The sequence below is a fragment of the Astyanax mexicanus genome, chromosome 20 (genome assembly GCF_023375975.1).
Source record: "Astyanax mexicanus isolate ESR-SI-001 chromosome 20, AstMex3_surface, whole genome shotgun sequence".
Lineage (NCBI taxonomy): Eukaryota > Metazoa > Chordata > Actinopteri > Characiformes > Acestrorhamphidae > Astyanax > Astyanax mexicanus.
Window position 1 is genome coordinate 27,400,821 of NC_064427.1, and position 19,735 is coordinate 27,420,555.

The window sequence follows — 19,735 nt, forward strand, 5'->3', positions numbered from 1 at the left end:
TTATTAATCCATCCGTTCAGTAGCTGTTTGCTTTAACTAATTTAAAAGTGCTTCAACCAGGATATGGAATACAAAAAGCCTTTATATACATAAAAGGAACATGAAATCCCTGTTAAATAAACAAACCTATAGGCTTTATCAACAATAAATAATTTAGATACAACATAAACTACAAAAGTGCTTCAACCAGAATAAGGAAGATATTGTATGTAGTAAAACTGCTTGAGGTGGAGGAACAGATGCATTACCGTTGCTAGTCGACTCCACTCTCCGGCACAATTTGGAGAAGGCTGAAGTTTATCAGACCTTTGAAAGGGGAACCACTGAATTAGACCTGAATACCTCAATTATTTCTTCTGTTTAATCACTTGTGGAAGCGTCAGGTGCACTCATTCTGCATCTAAAATTTCCTGCGCTGAAGCCAAGCGGGTTAGGGCGCAGCCGAGCTTCATCGCGGGTGGGTTTTAGGTGCGGAACCGAGCGCAGCCGAGCTTCATCGCGGGTGGGTTTTAGGTGCCGGGCGGAGCGCAGCCGAGATCCGCTCGGTTAGGTTCGGTTTCGCTTCATCGCGGGAGATTTTGGGTGCGGAGCGCAGCTGAGATCCGCTCGGTTAGGGTCGGTTTCCAACCCAGGCCTAGCCTAGCCTAGCCTAGCCTATCTGACGTAGCCCGGCTACGAAGGCTGATTGTGTTCAGCGCTGCAGTGAACTGACGCCGCTAAAAAACGCCTGTCTCTGAATAATACATATCGATATGCCACAAAAATGATATCACCGTTATTGAAACATTTCTTATCGCGATAAATACCGATATCGAAATATTGTCCAGGCCTAATTACAGTGCACACAAGTTGTCATAACAAGGATGGGCATATTTAAAATCTGCTTCCAAAACTGGCTTAAATTAAGTTATTATTATTGCATTATGTGTAATTATGTTATATTAAGGTGTAAAAGGTGAACTGACTGAAGTATCATATACATATGTATTTGTTTGCTCGGTTTAGGAGTTTTGTGAGTTTTTAAGCTTTAGTTAGAGATCGTATTCTTTAGCTATAAAAAGAAGTGCACTGAGAACTCATGTTTATTAAAGGAGAAGGGAGGCTGGATTAAAAGGCAGAAATAGCTGCTTTTCTCCCTGGCATTAATCCACACCACAGCTAAGACATGAGCAGAGGAAAAAGTGACGGTACAGAAACATGCCCAGTTTTTTAGTGTGGAGCTGCTGAACTGCTCGTGTCCCTAAGCTGCAGTGTTTAGCCTCGCTAATGACTCCATTAATTAGCCTGCGCTGTCTACTGAATCAAGCTGCTGCTTCCCAAAAGACTCTGCTTCTAAGCTGCCTGGATTGGCTGTGGGGCTATCAGACACGTTCTTGGACTTTGGGCAGGTTTTACAAACAGTGCTATCTGACACTAACGGGCAAGGTCTACAGCAGTTACATGCAGTTATAACTTTATGCTGAGTTTGAACTGATGTTAATGCAACTTAAAGTTATATTTAAAGTTAAACATTTATTTTAAAGTTAAATAACATTCAAAAATAGTTGCAAAAATAGTGGCACCCAGAAGGAAGTGTTTCATTGCATTGCTATTGTTAAGGAAGGTAAAGGTTATCTAGATTCAAAAATTATAATAATATAATAATTTTTTGGCATCTCTTGGTCGTGTTTTTTGAACTACATATACAGAAGAAGTGCGTACTGCATGTGTAACATTGAATGCAATATCCTTCCCTTGTGAAAAGGAAGTATACTTAAAAGCATTAAAAGTATGTTTAATTTTTTTTCAATTTAATATACTTCATGAAAATACACATTAAATATACTTTCTCTGTATTTCCATAAAAAAGTATTTTTAAGCAATATATATATATATATATACAACCCCTGGCAAATAGTATGGAATCACCAGTCTTGGATGAGCACTCCTTCAGACATTTCATTCTGTAAAACAAACTCTGATCAAAAACATGATACAATAATAAGGTCATTCCAAAGTGCAACTTGTTGGCTTTCAGGAACACTCAAAGAAATGAAGAAAAAACATTGTGGAAGTCAGTGAATGTTACTTTTATTGACCATCCACAGGGAAAAAAATATGGAATCACTCAATTCTGAGGAAAAAAGTATGGAATCATGAAAAACAGATAAACAAAAGATGATTCAAAATACATCACTAGTATTTAGTTGCACCACCTTTGGCTTTTATAACGGCTTTCAGTCTCTGAGGCATGGACTTGATGAGTGACAAACAGTATTCTGCATCAATTTGGTGCCAACTCTCTTTGATAGCAGTTGCCAGATCAGCTTTGCAGGTCGGAGCCTTCTTGTGGACCATTTTTTTCAATTTCCACCACAGGTTTTCAATTGGGTTGAGATCTGGACTATTTGCAGGCCATGACATCGACTGAATGTGTCTTTCTCCAAGGAATGCCTTCACTGTTTTTGCCCTATGGCACGATGCATTGTCATCTTGGAAAATTATTTCATTATCTCCAAACATCTGTTCAATTGAAGGGATGAGAAAACTGTCCAAAATGTCAATGTAAACTTGTGCATTGATAGAAGAATTAACCACAGTCATCTCCCCAGTGCCTTTGCCTGACATGCAGCCCCATATCATCAAGGACTGTGGAAATTTGGTTGTTTTCTTCAGGCAGGCCTCTTCATAAATCTCACTGGAACGGCACCAAACAAAAGTTCCAGCATCATCACCTTGTCCAATGCAGATTCTTGACTCATCACTGAAGATAACTTTCATCCAGTCATCCACAGTCCATGATTGCCTCTCCTTAGCCCACTGCAGTCTTGTTCTTTTATGTTTAGGTGTCAATGATGGTTTTCTTTTAGCTTTCCTGTATTGAAATCCCATTTCCTTTAGGCGATTTCTTACGGTTCGGTCACATACATTGGCTCCAGCTTCTTCCCATTTATGCTTCATCTGTTTAGTTGTGCTTTTTCGGTTTTCAAGACAAATGGCCTTAAGTTGCTTGTCTTGACGCTTTGATGTCTTTCTCGGTCTACCAGTACGCTTGGCTTTAACAACCATTCCATGCTGTTTGTATTTGGTCCATATCTTGGATACAGCTGACTATGAACAGCCCACATCTTTAGCAACCATGCGTGAAGAGTTACCTTCTTCAAGAAGTTTCACAATCCTCTCTTTTGTTTCAAGAGACATTTCTCTTGTTGGAGCCATGGTTCTTGCCACTCTAATTCGTCCAGCAGCCCTCCAAGGTGTCATGACTGCAGGTGTTTTTAACTGCAGACTAACGAGCAGATCTAATCTGAGGCAGGTGTCCATTTAGGGAAAGGAAATTGACTGGGTGTGTCCTTATTTTCTACCTTCAATTTGAGTGATTCCATACTTTTTTCCTCAGAATTGAGTGATTCCATATTTTTTTCCCTGTGGTTGGTCAATAAAAGTAACATTCACTGACTTCCACAATGTTTTTTCTTAATTTCTTTGAGTGTTCCTGAAAGCCAACAAGTTGCACTTTGGAATGACCTTATTATTGTATCATGTTTTTGATCAGAGTTTGTTTTACAGAATGAAATGTCTGAAGGAGTGCTCATCCAAGACTGGTGATTCCATACTTTTTGCCAGGGGTTGTATATATATATAGTATATATACAGTATAAGTATTGCTTAAAGTGCACTTTAGTGTATTTTTTTTCAGTAGCATTAAGGTGTACACAATATATGCATTAATATGCAAAGTAGTACATTAACAGTATACTTTAGGTGTATTAAAAACACATACCTAAATCTACAGTTCACAGAAGTTGTACGAAAAAAAGCATTTAAAAGCCCATTTTGCTTATATGTTGTGTTTAATTATAGCTTAATTACAAGTGAAATATGCTTAAGTTGCCAAAAGTTGTTCCAAATTAGTACATTTAGTATGCATTTAAAGCTCCACTAGGTAGGATTTAGATTTTGTGCTCGTGGGCTCCCCCTACAGTTGTAGAGTGTAATAAATGTTTCAGGCGGATTAGTTTCTCTTTCTCGTTTTCTGGCTTTCACAGACATATTCGGTCTCTTTCCAGCTTCAGCTTCAGTGTCTGTATGTTAGTTTGTAAGGAATGAACCTGTACTCCTTGTAGAACTGTTAGAACTAAAGGTCGGAAAGCAGGTCGCAGTACTCGCGAGCATTGGTCATGGCCGCCTGGGAAAACTTACAGAGTCTGGTTTGAGCTCAGAACAGCCCGGCACAGACACGAGAGCTACGCTATTCAATGCAGCCCTGCAGTGAGTTTCAAGCTATAATTTTACTTATTTAAAAAGATCAAAAATCAAGAAAATCCTACCTAGTGCTGCTTTAAGTACATATTATAATTTTAAAAAGCATGTACTTTTCCATGTTAAGTATTCTTTAAAAATATACATATTTAAATACACTTTTTTTTTTACAAGGGTTGGCATGAAGTTGTAGTCTCCTGTAATAATCCATCCTGTGCAGCTCGCTTCATGCAGTTCCTGCTGATTTTGTGGTGACTGTGTATCCAGTAGCAAGAATAATCAAGACTGAAGGTGATATGGCATCATGTCCACCAGGTTTCGCTCCTGTCGCATGATTCCTTCTGGGTGCAATTATTTTTTTGCACTGATTGTTATCAGTATAATTTTTCATGTGTTACTGTAACTGTGCTGGTTTTGCCTGAGTCTAAACCCTCAGAGTGTTTTGTTCTCTTCTTTGGACTTCACTAATAACTGAATGTGTGGGCAGCTCTAAGTCAATTACTCAGCAGCTACAAAAGCCCTTGATTAAAAATCGTGTATAGAGGCCCAGTGCGAGAGCACATTGCTGAGAATACATGCCTGCATTCCCAGTCCATCCTTACGCAGCCATAGCAACTGCTCTGTCCACACTTTAACCTTTCAGTGCTGTGGGAACTCCATCACGTTCCTGTAGGGTGAAATTTACATTGGTAAAAGCAGTAGACTGGTTTCTGAGTTTTTTACCATTGCAACATGGTAAAGACCTCACGTAAGCTCTATTAATTGACAGTGAATAAACATTCAGTAGCTTGGCATTCATCAGATTTGAAACTGACATCTGTATTATATGTAATCATGGAGTTGCTGATTACTTTTAAAATCGAATAATTAAAATAAATAAAAAATGAGCAGAGAATAGAGAAGTTCACTGAAAGGTCACAAACCATATATACACTAATTAGGAAATGGTAATAAAGTCCTTAAAACGACGTAACACTACAAAATAATGGTATAATGTAATAACACTGGCTGACAAGAAAAAAGCATATGTATGGGCATGTAATTCCCATACATTCCCAATATTTTGTTTATAGTATATAATGTGTACAGTGAAGGTCTCTTATGAATTTAGCATATATGCCTTGATTAAATTACCTTTAATCAACATCACAATAAGTTAAACATTTTTCTTTGATTATATTTAATGAATAATTATTTTAATAAACAATAGACACAGCATTTTTCTTTAGTACAAGGTGCTCACGTTTCTAATAATTAAGGTTAAAGCTTGTTGTTTGAGTTCCCCTCTATGTTGATTCCATTCTGTAGTCTGGACAGGGAAAAATCAGGTGACTACAAATGTAGTAGTATGTTTGTAAGAGGATGGTACATGAACAAAGACAGTGGAGTAAGCGTGAACATAATTCAATTCAATTTCGATTCATTTTTATTGGGCTTTTTTGTTACTGCGAAGGTCCTTAGTAATCTTTTAATGTGTCTTAATCATTTATTTTTTTTGCAGGTGGAAAACTTTTATGTCAAAAGCTCATCTTCACACGCTCAGAGTGTCGCCAAGGCCAAGTACGAGTTTCTCTTTGGAAAGTCACAAGACTCAAGTCGATCAGACAGTGGTAGGTCACTGTTTATTTTTTAATGTAGTTTGCTTTTGAAAATTCTTTAATGTAAGAATAAATTGTGTACTCTGATACTTTGATTGGGCACAATTGGTCTTGCTCTCTCTGGGTGGGTAGATAACGCTCTTTCCCCTCATCACTCCTAGGGTGATGTCGATCAGCACATGGCGTCTGTGAGCTGATGTATCAGAACCAAGTCGCTGTGCTTTCCTCAGAGTCTGCTGTGATGCTACATCTCAATGCTGCATCAGCAGCAGTTCTAAAAGTGTTGGTGGATGTGTCGGAGGAGGCATGTGCTAGTCTTCATCCTTCTTGTGTTGTGGCATCACTAGTAATGGGGAATATACAGCTGAGTAACAACTGAGTAGCAACTGAATGGGTGGGACATTTGGCCTAGCTAAATTTGGAGAAAATGTGAAAAATTAGGTTTAGTATCTGCCTTGGTAGTTAATGTTAAATTTTGGGGTGGTTTATTGCATTGGTGACTATATGCTAATAATGCTCTGCTCTGAATACAGGAGTAAAAACAAGGGTGTTGCAACTGGATCTGGCCTAAAATAGACGATAGATCTAATTGATTCATCTCTAATAAAAGCAGATAACCTGATAAATATCATCTAAACACAAGCAAGATAGCAAATAATGCAAATAATGATACATATTATGGTTGAGAATTGTAATTGGTCTTAAGGAGCAAGAAAATTAAATACTACAATATTTAAATAAAATAAAAAAGTCATAATATCTAATGGAATATTTAGACTCGGTTACATATTCTGTTACATCTCTGAGCTCATGCTATACTGAATAGTTTTTTTTGCTAAAAAAGACTTTGAGTCACTTTCCTCTGTATGTGAAAAGCTTTACCAACCAGCTAATCCTAGCTTCAGACCTAAGCAATAAAGCTGTTACACTTGAGGAGCTATAGCTTTAGCTCCTGTCGGTTGCTGGTCAGGTTATTGGTTGTCAGTCATTTGCTCTAAGCTCATTCCTCCGGTGTGCCGCTGTGCTAACATGATGGATGCTTTAGAGAAAAGGTAAACCTCGGTTCTCCCATCCCCTCAGTGAACTTGAGTTGCCCTCACATGGCCGTACTTGTTGACTTTACTCGACTGACAGCTCAAGCTCCATTAAAGAACGGCTCTCTGAGCACTGTGCCCCTGAGCTTCTGACGTGACTCTCCTGACCTACATAAATGCCATGTCTGGAATTGTGGGATTGAGGCAAATGTCCTTACTTCATTGACTAACAGTGGAGCTTATTACTGCACACTGTGGGTATTACTGTTCTGTAGATCTGTAGATCCTTCTGTATTATTTGATAAAGGGACTAATCAAATCTGTATGCCTGTATTTTTTTTTCTGTTAAATGAAACAACAGACATCACACTGTCCTGTAAAGGTCTTGCAATCTGCCAGAATAACTGCAAGGACTGAATAGATATCACATAGCATTATAGACATGCTGTCAGTAAATGCATGCATCGTGTTTTTGATGCTCTGACCACTATACTACTACTGTTTCTGATGCATATTCTACTAATTAATATGGCAGGTTATTCTTGTGTTATACTCATACATGTGGAATATCTGTACTGTAAAAAAAGCGTTGTAAAATGTAACTTTTCATGTTGTCATGAAGAAGAAATGCAAGTATGTATAATCTTTTAAAAAAATTTAAGACACTTGGGAGCTCGCTGATTCAAATCCCAGTCATGCAGCTTGCCATCAGCTGCTGAAGCCCAGAGAGAGCACAATTGGCCTTGCTCTTTCTCATCTCTCCTTGGGTGATTTTGATCACAAGCACAAGGCGTCTGTGAGCTGATGTATCTGAGTCGAGTCGCTGCACTTTCCTCACCACACGCTGTGATGCTATTCGGTATCAGCAGCAGTTGGAAAAGAGGTGGTGGCTGATTTTACATGTGTCGGTGGAGGCATGTGCTAGGCTTTACCCTCCTTATTTGTGGCATCACTAGTGATAGGGGATATACAGCTGAGTAGCAGCTTAATGGGTGGGACAATTGAGCTAGCTAAATTGGGAGAATATGGAAAAAAAAGGAAATAAAATTATTATAAAATTATATATTATTAGTGCTTCTTTTGGATAATTTAATCTAAGCAAAATAGTTGAATGCTCTCATTCAAAGGGGTGAACACATAGTAGACATATAGTGCAGTAGAGGTATAAAAGGTCTCTTTTGCTGTAATCTGATTCACACTTACAGACACACAAGCAAACATACAAAATATGTAATGGAACTACTCAGGATTTGCACTGACCTATAAAAGTACAGAGTTTTTGCAACAGACATGTTGTAACAATTGCTTTTTAAATTAATAATTAAAGGTGTACTTAATGAGTATTTCTCCTTTTAGCTCTCACACATGCTTTTCTTGTCAAAGTATAACAGATTTCATCAATAAAACAGTAAGAACTGAGCATAAATATTCAGTGCACATAAATAGATTGTGGAATGATTATCCCCTTCAGTCTTTTTAATGTTGTTTTCCCCTTTTGGAAAGCTTTTTATTCCTCCATGCTAATGGTGTCTGAGGGGATGTGTCCTGGTGTTTGTTTACAGGGTATTAATCATTTTGTTCAGTTCCAGTGACATAAAAATGCACATAAACATTTTATTGAGATGCTGTGTACACATTGTGTTTCCACTGAGGGAAACGCGGGCAGATGCTGCCACCTTGTGAAGACAGGCTCTTATTCAGGGCATGGTAAATCGTTCCTGTTTGGCATGATGATCAGAAGTGCCTTGTTCTCCTCACCAAGGGACCTTTCAGTCCCACTGATATCTTGTGGATTCAGCAAGCGCTCAGAGCTGTGAAAGAAAGCGTGTAATCAAAGCAGTTCAGTCTGGAGAATGTTAACTAATCCCTGCTGCAGGTTTCATTCATTAGCTTTTCGTTCTATGGAACAGAACACCGTCGTAATTAGTTTTAATGAGGAGAAGTGTGTGTGTTGTTTTGAAGAGTAGGGGTTGATTTGTCATGGTGAAACTTTGGCTAAACTTACTAAGTTTTGTTTAGGTATTAGGGCTGCACAATATTGGAATAAACTCATATTACAATATACTTGTAGTTCTGTCATAAAAGAGAGCAAGCTGATTGAGCTTTTGTTGAAGGACGTGAATTTATCCATTAACTGGTGCTGATTCATTTAAAAGACAGCGCTTAATCTGTGACCCTGTAAACCAACTGAACTTTAAACTTTGAAAATTTGACATATAGGACTATCTGTACTAATTGTGCAGCTTCTGCTATTCTCTGTAGTACTATATATCGCATCAATATATTGAGATGGTATTATCCTATGGAAAAAGTGGTTACTGCCCAACCCTAGTCTATCATATTGCATTTTCATGTTTTCATGGTCATCTATATACAGCTCTGGAAAGAAAAAATAAGAGACCAGTTAAAAATTATGAGTTTCTTTGATTTTACCAAATTAAAAACCTCTGGAATATAATCAAGAGGAAGATGAATGATCACAATTCATGAAACCAAGCTGAACTGCTTACATTTTTGCACTGGGGGTGGCATAAAGTTTTCCAAAAGCAGTGTGTAAGACTGGTGGAGGAGAACATACCAAGATGCATGAAAACTGTGGTTAAAAACCAGGGTTATTCCACCAAATATTAATTTTTGAACTCTTAAAACTTTATTAATATGAACTTGTTTTCTTTGCTTTATTTGAGGTCTGAAAGCTCTGCATCTTGTTCTGATTCAGAAACTGAAGTGTTCTCTTAATTTTTTCCAGAGTTTTATGTATCATCTGTGGCTTTGTACATGATTAATTTATCTTTAACTTACATTCACCTAAATATCTATTATTAAGTGAATGAAATGAAATCTAAGCCGAAATCTGAATCTAGTCCAAACCTTAATTTCGACCCAAAACCTACACTTAAACTCAAACCTAGGCAAGACCTTAATTTTAAGTTTTAGCGGCTAGTTTGTTTACAATTTGAGTATCTGGTTGATTCAAGTTATTTAGACATTATTCTAAAAGACAGAAATGTTGTATTTAAAAAGATACTATATAATACAATACTATATAAATGTTTGTACTTTACTTTTTTCCCCTCCAAAAATCAGTGAAAGAGACATCTGCATGTTCTGCAGTCAGTAACGGTTTAGTCTGGGCACTCATCCCATCCCTCGCTCTCTTTTTATGGAGTGTACACAGTAATGCTCTGTTCCTGGACTACACTAGAGCTGTTCATGATTAGCTCTAACAGCGGTCTCTGAAACACACAGTCTCTAAAGTCAACTGCTAATACTGCTGTAACTGAAATATTGAGATCTGATAACTGAATCGTGATGATCAAGCCCTGATTGAAACAGCATTCCAGCGCTAAAGATATCAGAATCTCTCTCATGCTAATCTCAGGGTTAATCAGCATGAAGATAATTGTCTTTGTTTTAAGTCAATAAAGGACAAGCTGGTCATTTTCTCATTGCTTTAAAGCGTGGATTTGAAGTCCTTGTACTCCAGCAGGGTCAAACCTATTCTTGGTATGTGCAGATGTGCAGATTGGCTGTTGAGCTCTGGCTTAAAGGGATATATAGTTTGGCAAGAAAAGCAAATGAGCACAATTTTCCTCCTTATCCCAAATGTAGTGTGCGCGCCAAGACATGTTTGTCTGAACGTCTTCAGTTTTGCTGAGGAGAGGAGGCTGTTGTATCTAGCATGTAGTTGCTGGTCATACTGCACTAATTATAATAGATACTAGCAGCAGCTTTAAGGCGGAATTATTTTTAGGACGAATGCAGTAACATTAATTTCCTAAAAAAAAAGTGCCATCAAGATTCTTTCAGTAATGACGTTTAAAAAACGTTGTTAGTAAAAGAGAGGAACCTTTTAAAGCCTTAATCCTTAAACAGTTACACAAAGCAATACATTTGCAAAAAATATAGATTTATTAAACAAAGTTTCTGCATGCTTGTTTAACAACTTTACATTTATTTTCCAGCTAACACAATTACTAAGCGGTTGACTTGACTAATTAGTTTAATTCTGTGCATAAACTAACAAGCGTTAAAGAACAGTCACTGTTATATTCAGTCTAGAATGAAAATTGGTGATCTAATTCAGATTTCTTTTGATGAGCTTGTATTAGTATTCAATTCTATTTACCCAAATTTGGCAATTCAACTGAGAAGGTAACATGCTTTTCAGGGTAACACAGAGATACATTTTATTGTCACTGTGCTGCTATTTCACATAAATCTCATTGTTATGGGGTGTAGAGTAGGAAACTTGATTATTGTTGTCTCATGCCAACTTTGTGTGGCTTGATGTGAAGGCATGAAGAGCCATGTCATGCCGATACATGTCATTACATGTGGATACACGGCGATACATGCCAATACATGTCAATACACATCAATAGACGCCAGTGCACTATATTTTTCCAGATTTTAAATTGATATCTTTTTACAGCACTGCCACTCATTCGATATAATTGGCATTATACTCTATTCAGTGAGGTGAATAAGACCAAGCACAGTTTATTACAATTATTTAAATGTCTTTTAACCAAGTAATAAACTGTTATCTTAATAACCTTGACAGCTCCTAACATTATCCGTTAGTTCCTTTTGTAAGTTCTTTGCTGTAATAAACACACTTTTTCAATAGTTTGTCCAGTCATTGAAGTTTTCATTGTCTCTGTGTGCATACTATATTTGCAGGACACTCCCAGACCCAACCTGAGGAGAACAGTGCAGCAATACTCGACTCTACCCTCCAGGATGATCTTGACGAGACCTCGTTGTTTCTAGAGATTGACCGGGAGCTTGCCAACCTGCTCAGCGGCCTCGTGGCTCGGACTCAGGATGCTGCAGTGGCTGGCCAGGAGCCGGAGGAGCAGGCCAGTCAGACGGGAGACGCCTCCTCGGCCATGATCCCCTGCAACGGCCACAGCGGGACTCCCCCTTCATCCCCAGGCATGGCCAATCAGGACTCAGAGCTGCAGAACGGCAGGGCCGACGCTAGCCAGCCAGAGAGGCCGGGTGAGTCTCTCCTGACGTGCAGCGCGCTGTTTGATTCGTGGTGCGAGGCGCTGATTCAGGACCCCAGCTCGGCGGCAGCAGCCACAGAGGAGCTGAGCTGTCTGAGCGCCGGGCTCAGGAATGCTCCCGCCAGCCAAAACAAACCCACTGCTGCCCTCAGCACATCTGCAGAGGAATCCACATCTGCAGAGGAATCCACAGTGCCCTTCTCCCTCTCCGCACAGCCTGGAACGGAGACAGAAAATAAGAAGGAAAAGACCCAAGAGGCCGGCCTCGGTGGAGACTCCTCAGCAGCAGGACTGCTGGACACGTCCCTAGAGGAGTCCAGTAAGATCCTGGCCGAAATCCCGGGCATCTTTACAGCTTTCCTGGAAGGGGGCAGACCGCGGCCCCAGAAGAAGCTTCGGTTTGCAGAGGGCCGGACGGAGGGGGAGGCTGTGGTGAATGGAGAAACGAGCTGCAGCATGAAGGAGCAGCTGGCTCAGGACGTGGACGGGCTTGCACATGACGACACACCCAAGGCCACCGTGCCGCAGGTGTGTGTGCAGAGTCCTGACAGCGAGTCGACAGAAAATAGCTCTTCAAGGTACTGGCTCTCTTTATTGTACAACTGTTACACAAAGTTAGCCCTGCGAATGACTAAATGAGTATGCCTTTACCATTTGTGCATTTTGTGGCATTTAGATCGGATGTTGCACACTATACCGGTACTAGAAAAGTTTCTCAATACTTTGTCATAAAAAATGGTACAACATTTCCTTTATTTAGTGCTGGTACTTTTACCCAATCATCACCAGGTGCTGCGTTTGGACACAAACATCACACCTTGTTGTCTTCTCAGCTTAATATCCCAACAATGCCTCGAAACATCAGTATAAACCTCTCAAGTATAAACAAGAAATCCTACTGTTTCTAAAAATTGCAGCGTCTTAGCTCTTGTAAACAATCATTGATTAGAATTTGCTCAATTCATAAACTGATTCACTCAGTGGGTCTACACTCAATGGATTCTACACTCAACTCATTAATAAGTTCCTCAAAGCGTCCAAAAACTACAACAGATCAGATGATAATTCACAAAATATCAGCAGATTTAAAAGTTTAAAGTTCTCCCAGCTTTTAAAGGCCATATTTTCCAGTTTCCTTAGCTTTTCAGCAATACAATGATCAAAATACCAAACTAAGATTTGGTTCCTGTCTTGAACTTTTATTATTATATTATTAAACAGGCTGATGATGTGTACTATTTTGGTCATGCAGAGTGTCATTTGATCATATTTCCTGTCCTATAAAACTTAGTGGTTTGCTGCTCTAATATACTACATTTAACCCCTGGCAGGGCTTTTCACTTCGACAGTTGGCTGGATCAGGTTTGTTGAGAACAGAATAAACATTAAAAGACGCAGGAAAATGAACCTCCCGGAAAATTAACCCCTTATGATTAGAGACATTTATTACACATAAATGCTTATTAGTTGGTAAGTACATGTAAAAAAGTTCTAACAGTAAAAAAGAGAGAAAAAAGCCTGTAACCAACAGTGATTTAAGGAATTTAAAGAGGTTAAACTTCAGCTACTGCCGTGTCGAGTTCTGTATTTGTGGATGGCATGTGTAATGAGTTGGAAAGAGGTACATTTGTAGACAGTTTGAGTTATTTACTACTCTCTCTATCACAGGTCAGTCATCAGTTAACTAACTTATACAAAAAAACTCGAAATACAATTACACAGGTAGCATGTCCTTTCTTATCTTACGATTCAATGATGATCTGTAGCCGCATTTTTACACCCCTATTGATCACGCATTTCTCTGCATCTTCTTCAGGAGTGTTAAAGGAAAGGCCAGCGGGAGTGAAGAGACCACGGACGTCTTCAGCTGGCAGTTTGAGAGCATTCTGGAGTCGGAGCGACTCCGAGGGACACTATACAGCAGCCTGGACTCGTTGGACGCGCTCTCGTCTTCAGCAGATGAGACAGACGCTCAGCCGGAGTCGTCAGAGCCTCAGCTGGACACGGAGCCAGCCTTGACCCTAGACATGCCCCTCACCCCCATGATCCAACAGCGGCTGAAAGACAGCGGCATGTTCCTGGACCCAGCTGGCGAACTGGGCTGCAGACAGGAAGTGCTCAGTGTTACTGTCACTGGAAAGAGCGGGAAAGCGGCCCTGGAGGTCACCTCCTCCTTTCTGGACACGGGGAACGAGGCAGTGGGCTTTACCATAGGACAAGGTGATGGAGCACTGGCCAATGGCGTGATGGACAGGGACACAAAGGACTGGCTACACGGCTGCCTGAGGTAGGATGTGAGATTTGCTAAAGTAGCGACACACTTTGTGTTGAAGCGGCTTGGAGCTAATTGGAGCTTGTGTTTAAAGATGCAAGAGTTTTATATATATATATATATATATTATGTACCGTGGTCTATATATGTTGAAATGATTTGCCATCTCTGATGTTTGCAGCTTTGCTGTATTTTGCCTTCACATGCATTTTATGAAATGAGCTTTAGGAAGCAGCTGCCCAGTGCAATTAAAATGTACGCACGCTGCCCTGCTTTTTACACACAGGTGATTTAAATAATAAAGTAATGCACTCGGAGTTAGAAATAATATGTCCTTTATTAATTAATTATTTTTTATTATTTTATTTTTTACAGAAACCAAATGACACAAACTTTTCCAAAAACATTAACTGCTAAACCTTAGTTATTACTGTCTAGGTATTTAAAATACATTTTTACATATTTGCAGTTCTGTTTATATGTTATGAGATTTAAATAGAATTACATAGACAATTAGATATAGAATTGCATAATTTACATTTAAAATCATTAGGCTTACGACAATGAACTGCATGCAATAATTGATCAAAATCAGTTCATCATAAAACATCAATCAATATCAATATAACATTTTTTCATAGTTTTAATTAAATAAGGGTCAGAGGTAGTCAATTCAAAAATGTATCACCAGAAATCTACTGAACTTTAATAAGGAAAAGTCAGCACATACTGTATGCAAAACAAAATAATGAGTAATTACTAAAAAATGTATGTTCCTAAATGTTTCTTGGCTTGGACATATAGTTTAAGAAATTACATAGGAGCCAACTAAAAATCATACATATTCATACATATAAATGCATATCGTCGCTGTCCAATGAAAAACACTTATCTCCATTTTTGTCGATTCTTAGTTTTCTACATAATCTGAACAGACAAACTGTCCTTTACACTTTGCCAAAATTTCTTGATGAACGGACCAATAGAAACTCTTCAAAATGACCTGAAATAAACTCTTTTTACATTGACTTCTATTGAAAGTTTACAAGTTTTTTCTCTCTCCTGTAAAGTTGCTGTTTTGGAGATAAGTGTTTTTCATTGGACAGCGACGATATTCAGATTTGCAAGTCTTATAAAAGCTAATGAACTGATGCAGGACTACCTTGCATTGAACATGGATGTCATTTTTGCCACAAGTCACTTGTCGGTCTAATTCTGGACAATTCTTATGAGATGCTGCAGGTCACAATCATCACCATTCACTATGCTGTCCACTGTGTGTGGTAATGCCTGGAATGTCCTATCCTTTCGGCACACACTATCATGCGTGTTTTGTGTCTTGTCATTAGCACTCTGGCCAGTGTTCAACCTTACTGACAAGATATCACCTCACAACTAATAAAGACCTGCATGTTCCCAAAGCTAACCCAGAAGGTAACATTTTATGATAAACAGGCTATTTATTTCCAAAGAGTAAGAGAATGGACAATAACGTAGTAACGTAAACACAGCTTCCAATTATAAATGTTTATGAGACATAAACACACATATATTGTCGGTTTCACCTCAAGAAAACAGGAAAAATGCTCAGTAGGGCCCTTTTTGCAGTGCAGCATTAGTTCTCTTCAGCTTTTAGCAATAACTCCAGTGTTTTCAGCCTACAGTCCCTTTAGAAACTGAAAAAAAAACAGTTCCAATAATAGAGAGTCTGCCTGTCAGTCATCGCCTCAAACCAGACTGACTCATTTTAGGCACTGCCACTCAACATCCACTGCTGCGATAAGATTAGTAAATAAATTCTGACATGTGGCTTCAGCTTGACATGTCAGGATTAGGTGTAGTACACACTGCCTGTACACTAAGTCTGCAGCAGCTTGTGTAATCTGTGTACTGTGCTCTGATTTGGACGTATCCAATGATGTTGTCATGCTGAGAGAGTTATGGGGTCCTAAAATTTACCGTTCTGTCTGGATCAGTAAAACTGTTGAGAGCTGAGGAATTCATTTAAATGAAGCCAGAGCAGAATTTAATTTTGGCATGGCTAATTAAATGGCGCCATCTGCTGGATATAAAATGAAGTGCATGCAAAGAACCATGTAGAGTAATAAAATTGTGTTTAATTGTTGTGTAATTGCAGCAGTGTTGTGCTGCTAGAAAATGTTTTCCTAACAATTGTTTCCCTATTACTCACTTATTAATTTGTTAATAGCTAATATACAATACTGTGCAAAAGTAGCAAATACTTTATTTATAAGAGATACTTGATTAATAAGAGCAGGGCTGTCCAAACTTTTTTTGTTGGGGGCCAGAAGGAGAAATATATTTGAAGTCACAGGCCAAAGACTCTGTAATAAAACAAATAATGAAATATACCACTTTAAATAATACTTTTTTCCTGATTATTTCATTAACACACCGTTTTACTTGACTTACTATCTTTATCTTTGACAGTTTTGTGTAAATTAAGATTTTTCAAATTAATGTTTAATTTCATGATGTCTCTTAATATTAAACTCCTTAATTATGGCAACTTTTAGACTCTTTGGCCCGTTTTTCTGCCCTAGAAATGCGCACTCTCTCCACCTTTAGACTCTTTGCCCCGTTTTTCTGCGCTAGAAATGTGCACCCTCTCCGCTTTTAGACTCTTTGCCCTGTTTTTCTGCGCTAGAAATGCGCACCCTCTCCGCTTTTAGACTCTTTTGCCCCGTTTTTCTGCGCTATAAATGTGCAGTCTCTGCTTTTTTAGACTCTTTGCCCCATTTTTCTGCACTAGAAATGCGCACCCTCTCCGCTTTTAGACTCTTTTGCCCCATTTTTCTGACACCTAGCGTTCAAACTTTGAATCTCACATTATAAAAACCTGCTTAACAGCGGGCCAACTTTCATTCTATTTCTAAAATACCTCACGGGCCGCTCCAAAAAGGAAACGGGCCGCAAATGGCCCACGGGCCGTAGTTTGGACACCCCTGAATAAGAGTGTTTTTAGATTTAGAATACGATTTTCTTGTTCTGCCACTTCGGCCCTTAACAAGAACTGTGCCCGTGGTCTTCCATTATCTCACTATGTTTCTCATAGTGGAAACGGACAGCTGAAATTTCTAAGATTACCAAACTAATTTTGTGTTTCAATAATTAGTGTTCAAGTCAATAAAACGACAAGGGTGCCCACATTTATGCACCTGACTAAATTTGTTTAAAGAATGATTACACACTTTCTGTAAATCCTATAAACTTAATAAATAGAATTCATAAAGGAAAATCATAAAAATATCAGGGGTGCCCAAACCTTTTAATACCACTGTATAGTATGATAACTGTAAATTCTGTACTGTAATTTTACGCTCCACATGGAGAGCTTTAAATATATTTTATTAAACACAATAATATATAATCTTTACTTTTTTGCAAGAATGTTATTGTATTTTACTAAGCAAAAAACACTCACTGCCCAAAAATGAAGCTCATATGCAAAAAGGCCAGTTTTTTTTTAATGTGTGCTAGCTTACGTTTTGCCACAATGCCTGTCCTTGGGCACAGGATGTTACTGGGCAGTCTGAAAATGTTGCACTTTTTGATTTTTCAATAAAAAGGAAGTGTCTACTGGAACCTGCATTAAAAGGGCATCCACTTTCACTGGTGAACAGAAAGTCACAAGGCAAAGTTTCAGTTTCTGTCAGACCATGTTCCCCACAGGCTCCATTCACAGCTTAAACTAGACCTGGCTTACTAAGTCTTGTTATTTTCCGACAAACTGCACATTTTGAAAGGTTTTAGTCATCGATTAACACCACTATATGTAACACATTGAGTGCTGCGCAAATAATGGTGAAATGACAAAGTGTTTATTCTCACTTGCGGCTTGTATAAACGCTGCCTGTATTTTCTAGTGATTTAAGCTATTGTAGACAGTTGCACTGTTCACAATGTGTGTAATGCCCTTAATAAGCATCACTCTCGTGACTCCCTTGCTACTGTGTCAAAACCCCTTTGGGAGCCGTGACCCCCTGGTTAAAAACCTTGGATTAGTGGATTTAATGACTAGATTAACTTCTCAGTTCATAAATGAGTCAGATTAAAAGTCCCAAATGTCTATATCATGCTCAGTTCTTCTTAATTTTTCTTCATTGCAATGAAAGTAAAGGCCTCTGCATGAACTCTCACATTAACAGATAATCTGCTTGCTAAGAAAATGTGAAAAGCGCCCACTTACTGCTGGAGGTGTGACAAAAATGAAAGGTCAGGAAGTCAAAATGAAACAACTCAGACTTATCTTTATCTGTCTGATGTGGCAGCAGCTTCTTTGAGGAACGTATACATGTATATCTACAACTTCTTCTTAATTAGAATACATAAATCCATTGAGAAGACTGGTGTACTCTTGAAAGGGGAATCCAGTTAGTGATGGTAAGTGTCTTTACTCTGCCTCCTTCATGATAGTTTTTTACATTCTTCAAATATGTGAAGTCTGTTACGGTAAAAACATTCAGCACTTTGAGTATGGATTATTACACAGGTTTTAATGAACTTCTGAGTCTGCATTACCATATAGAGGTTGAATAAGGGTTCTGTGGATGATCTGTGGATGATCTGACTAAAGACTGTAGACTTTTGTTCTGCTGTTGTTGTGTTTTGTGTTTCGATTTTTGTCCACATTGGGTCAGTTTTTTAGCAGATCCTAATCCTTAACACAGTATTTTGAAAGTGAATTTTCTATTAAAAAAAAGGTAGACAATGATTTAGTTTACTGTTTGTCTGGGAAACTGGCCCATTAGGATTGATTTGAGCTACATTGCCCTGTCAGACAATCCCTTACCGTGGCCTTACTGTGTAAACAGTGGTAGAATTGTCTGAGACTCCATGTCTGCTATGCCAGAAAGTTGACAAAAGTCTCGAGCCGATTGTTGTATTATACTTGGCAAACAGGGTGTTGGCACATACAGCACTTTTCCAGGTTGTAAGCTGAGTATTTGAGCTGGAATTAAACCTAAATTAAGTCACGTGAAGGGACTCTTTTCATATGGTTTGTTGAGTCGCATTTTCCCTGTGTACAAACAAACCAAACCAAAGCAGTCAGTGTAACATTAAGCAGGTTAATTTTCTGACTGTATCAAGCTAAATTCTAAATAAATAAGAAATGGGTTTTCATCCAATTTTTCAATTATCGAGTTTTTCATTTCAGCCTTTTGCAAACAGAATAAAAGTATTATTTTCAGATTTGTCCATTTTTGTATCTCGTAACACAAATCTGATGGTATAATCTGACTTGCAAAAAGCAAAAATTAAAATAATTCTCCTGAAATTCTGATTGTGATGAAAGAAAAAAAAATGGAAAAATTGATGAAAACTTATTTTTTGTACTCTGCACTACATGAAAAAAAGAAAATGAGTTTTCACATCCAGTTTTCTATTTTTGCATTTAGCCTTAAACAGTCTGAAAATTAAATTATTAAACTTTACAAATTTGTTAACTGATTTAAACCAGAGCAAATAAGCTATAGGTGTAAAAAACGCCTTAAGTTATTTCATTGTTGTAGGGCACTATGAGATTCTTGTGCATTTAGGGCATTTTACGAA

At 38.4% G+C, this 19,735-nt stretch overlaps 1 protein-coding gene across 2 annotated transcripts in view; it reads left to right on the forward strand.

Annotated features, from left to right (window-relative positions):
* psd3l (pleckstrin and Sec7 domain containing 3, like) overlaps positions 1-19,735 on the forward strand; it is a 194,619-nt gene that overhangs the window by 27,725 nt on the left and 147,159 nt on the right. For both annotated transcript variants that reach the window (XM_022681270.2, XM_022681271.2), the window contains exons 4-6: positions 5,744-5,852; positions 11,561-12,467; positions 13,706-14,176. In XM_022681270.2, coding sequence (XP_022536991.2) covers positions 5,744-5,852; positions 11,561-12,467; positions 13,706-14,176 — 1,487 coding nt within the window. The remainder of the gene's footprint in view (positions 1-5,743; positions 5,853-11,560; positions 12,468-13,705; positions 14,177-19,735) is intronic.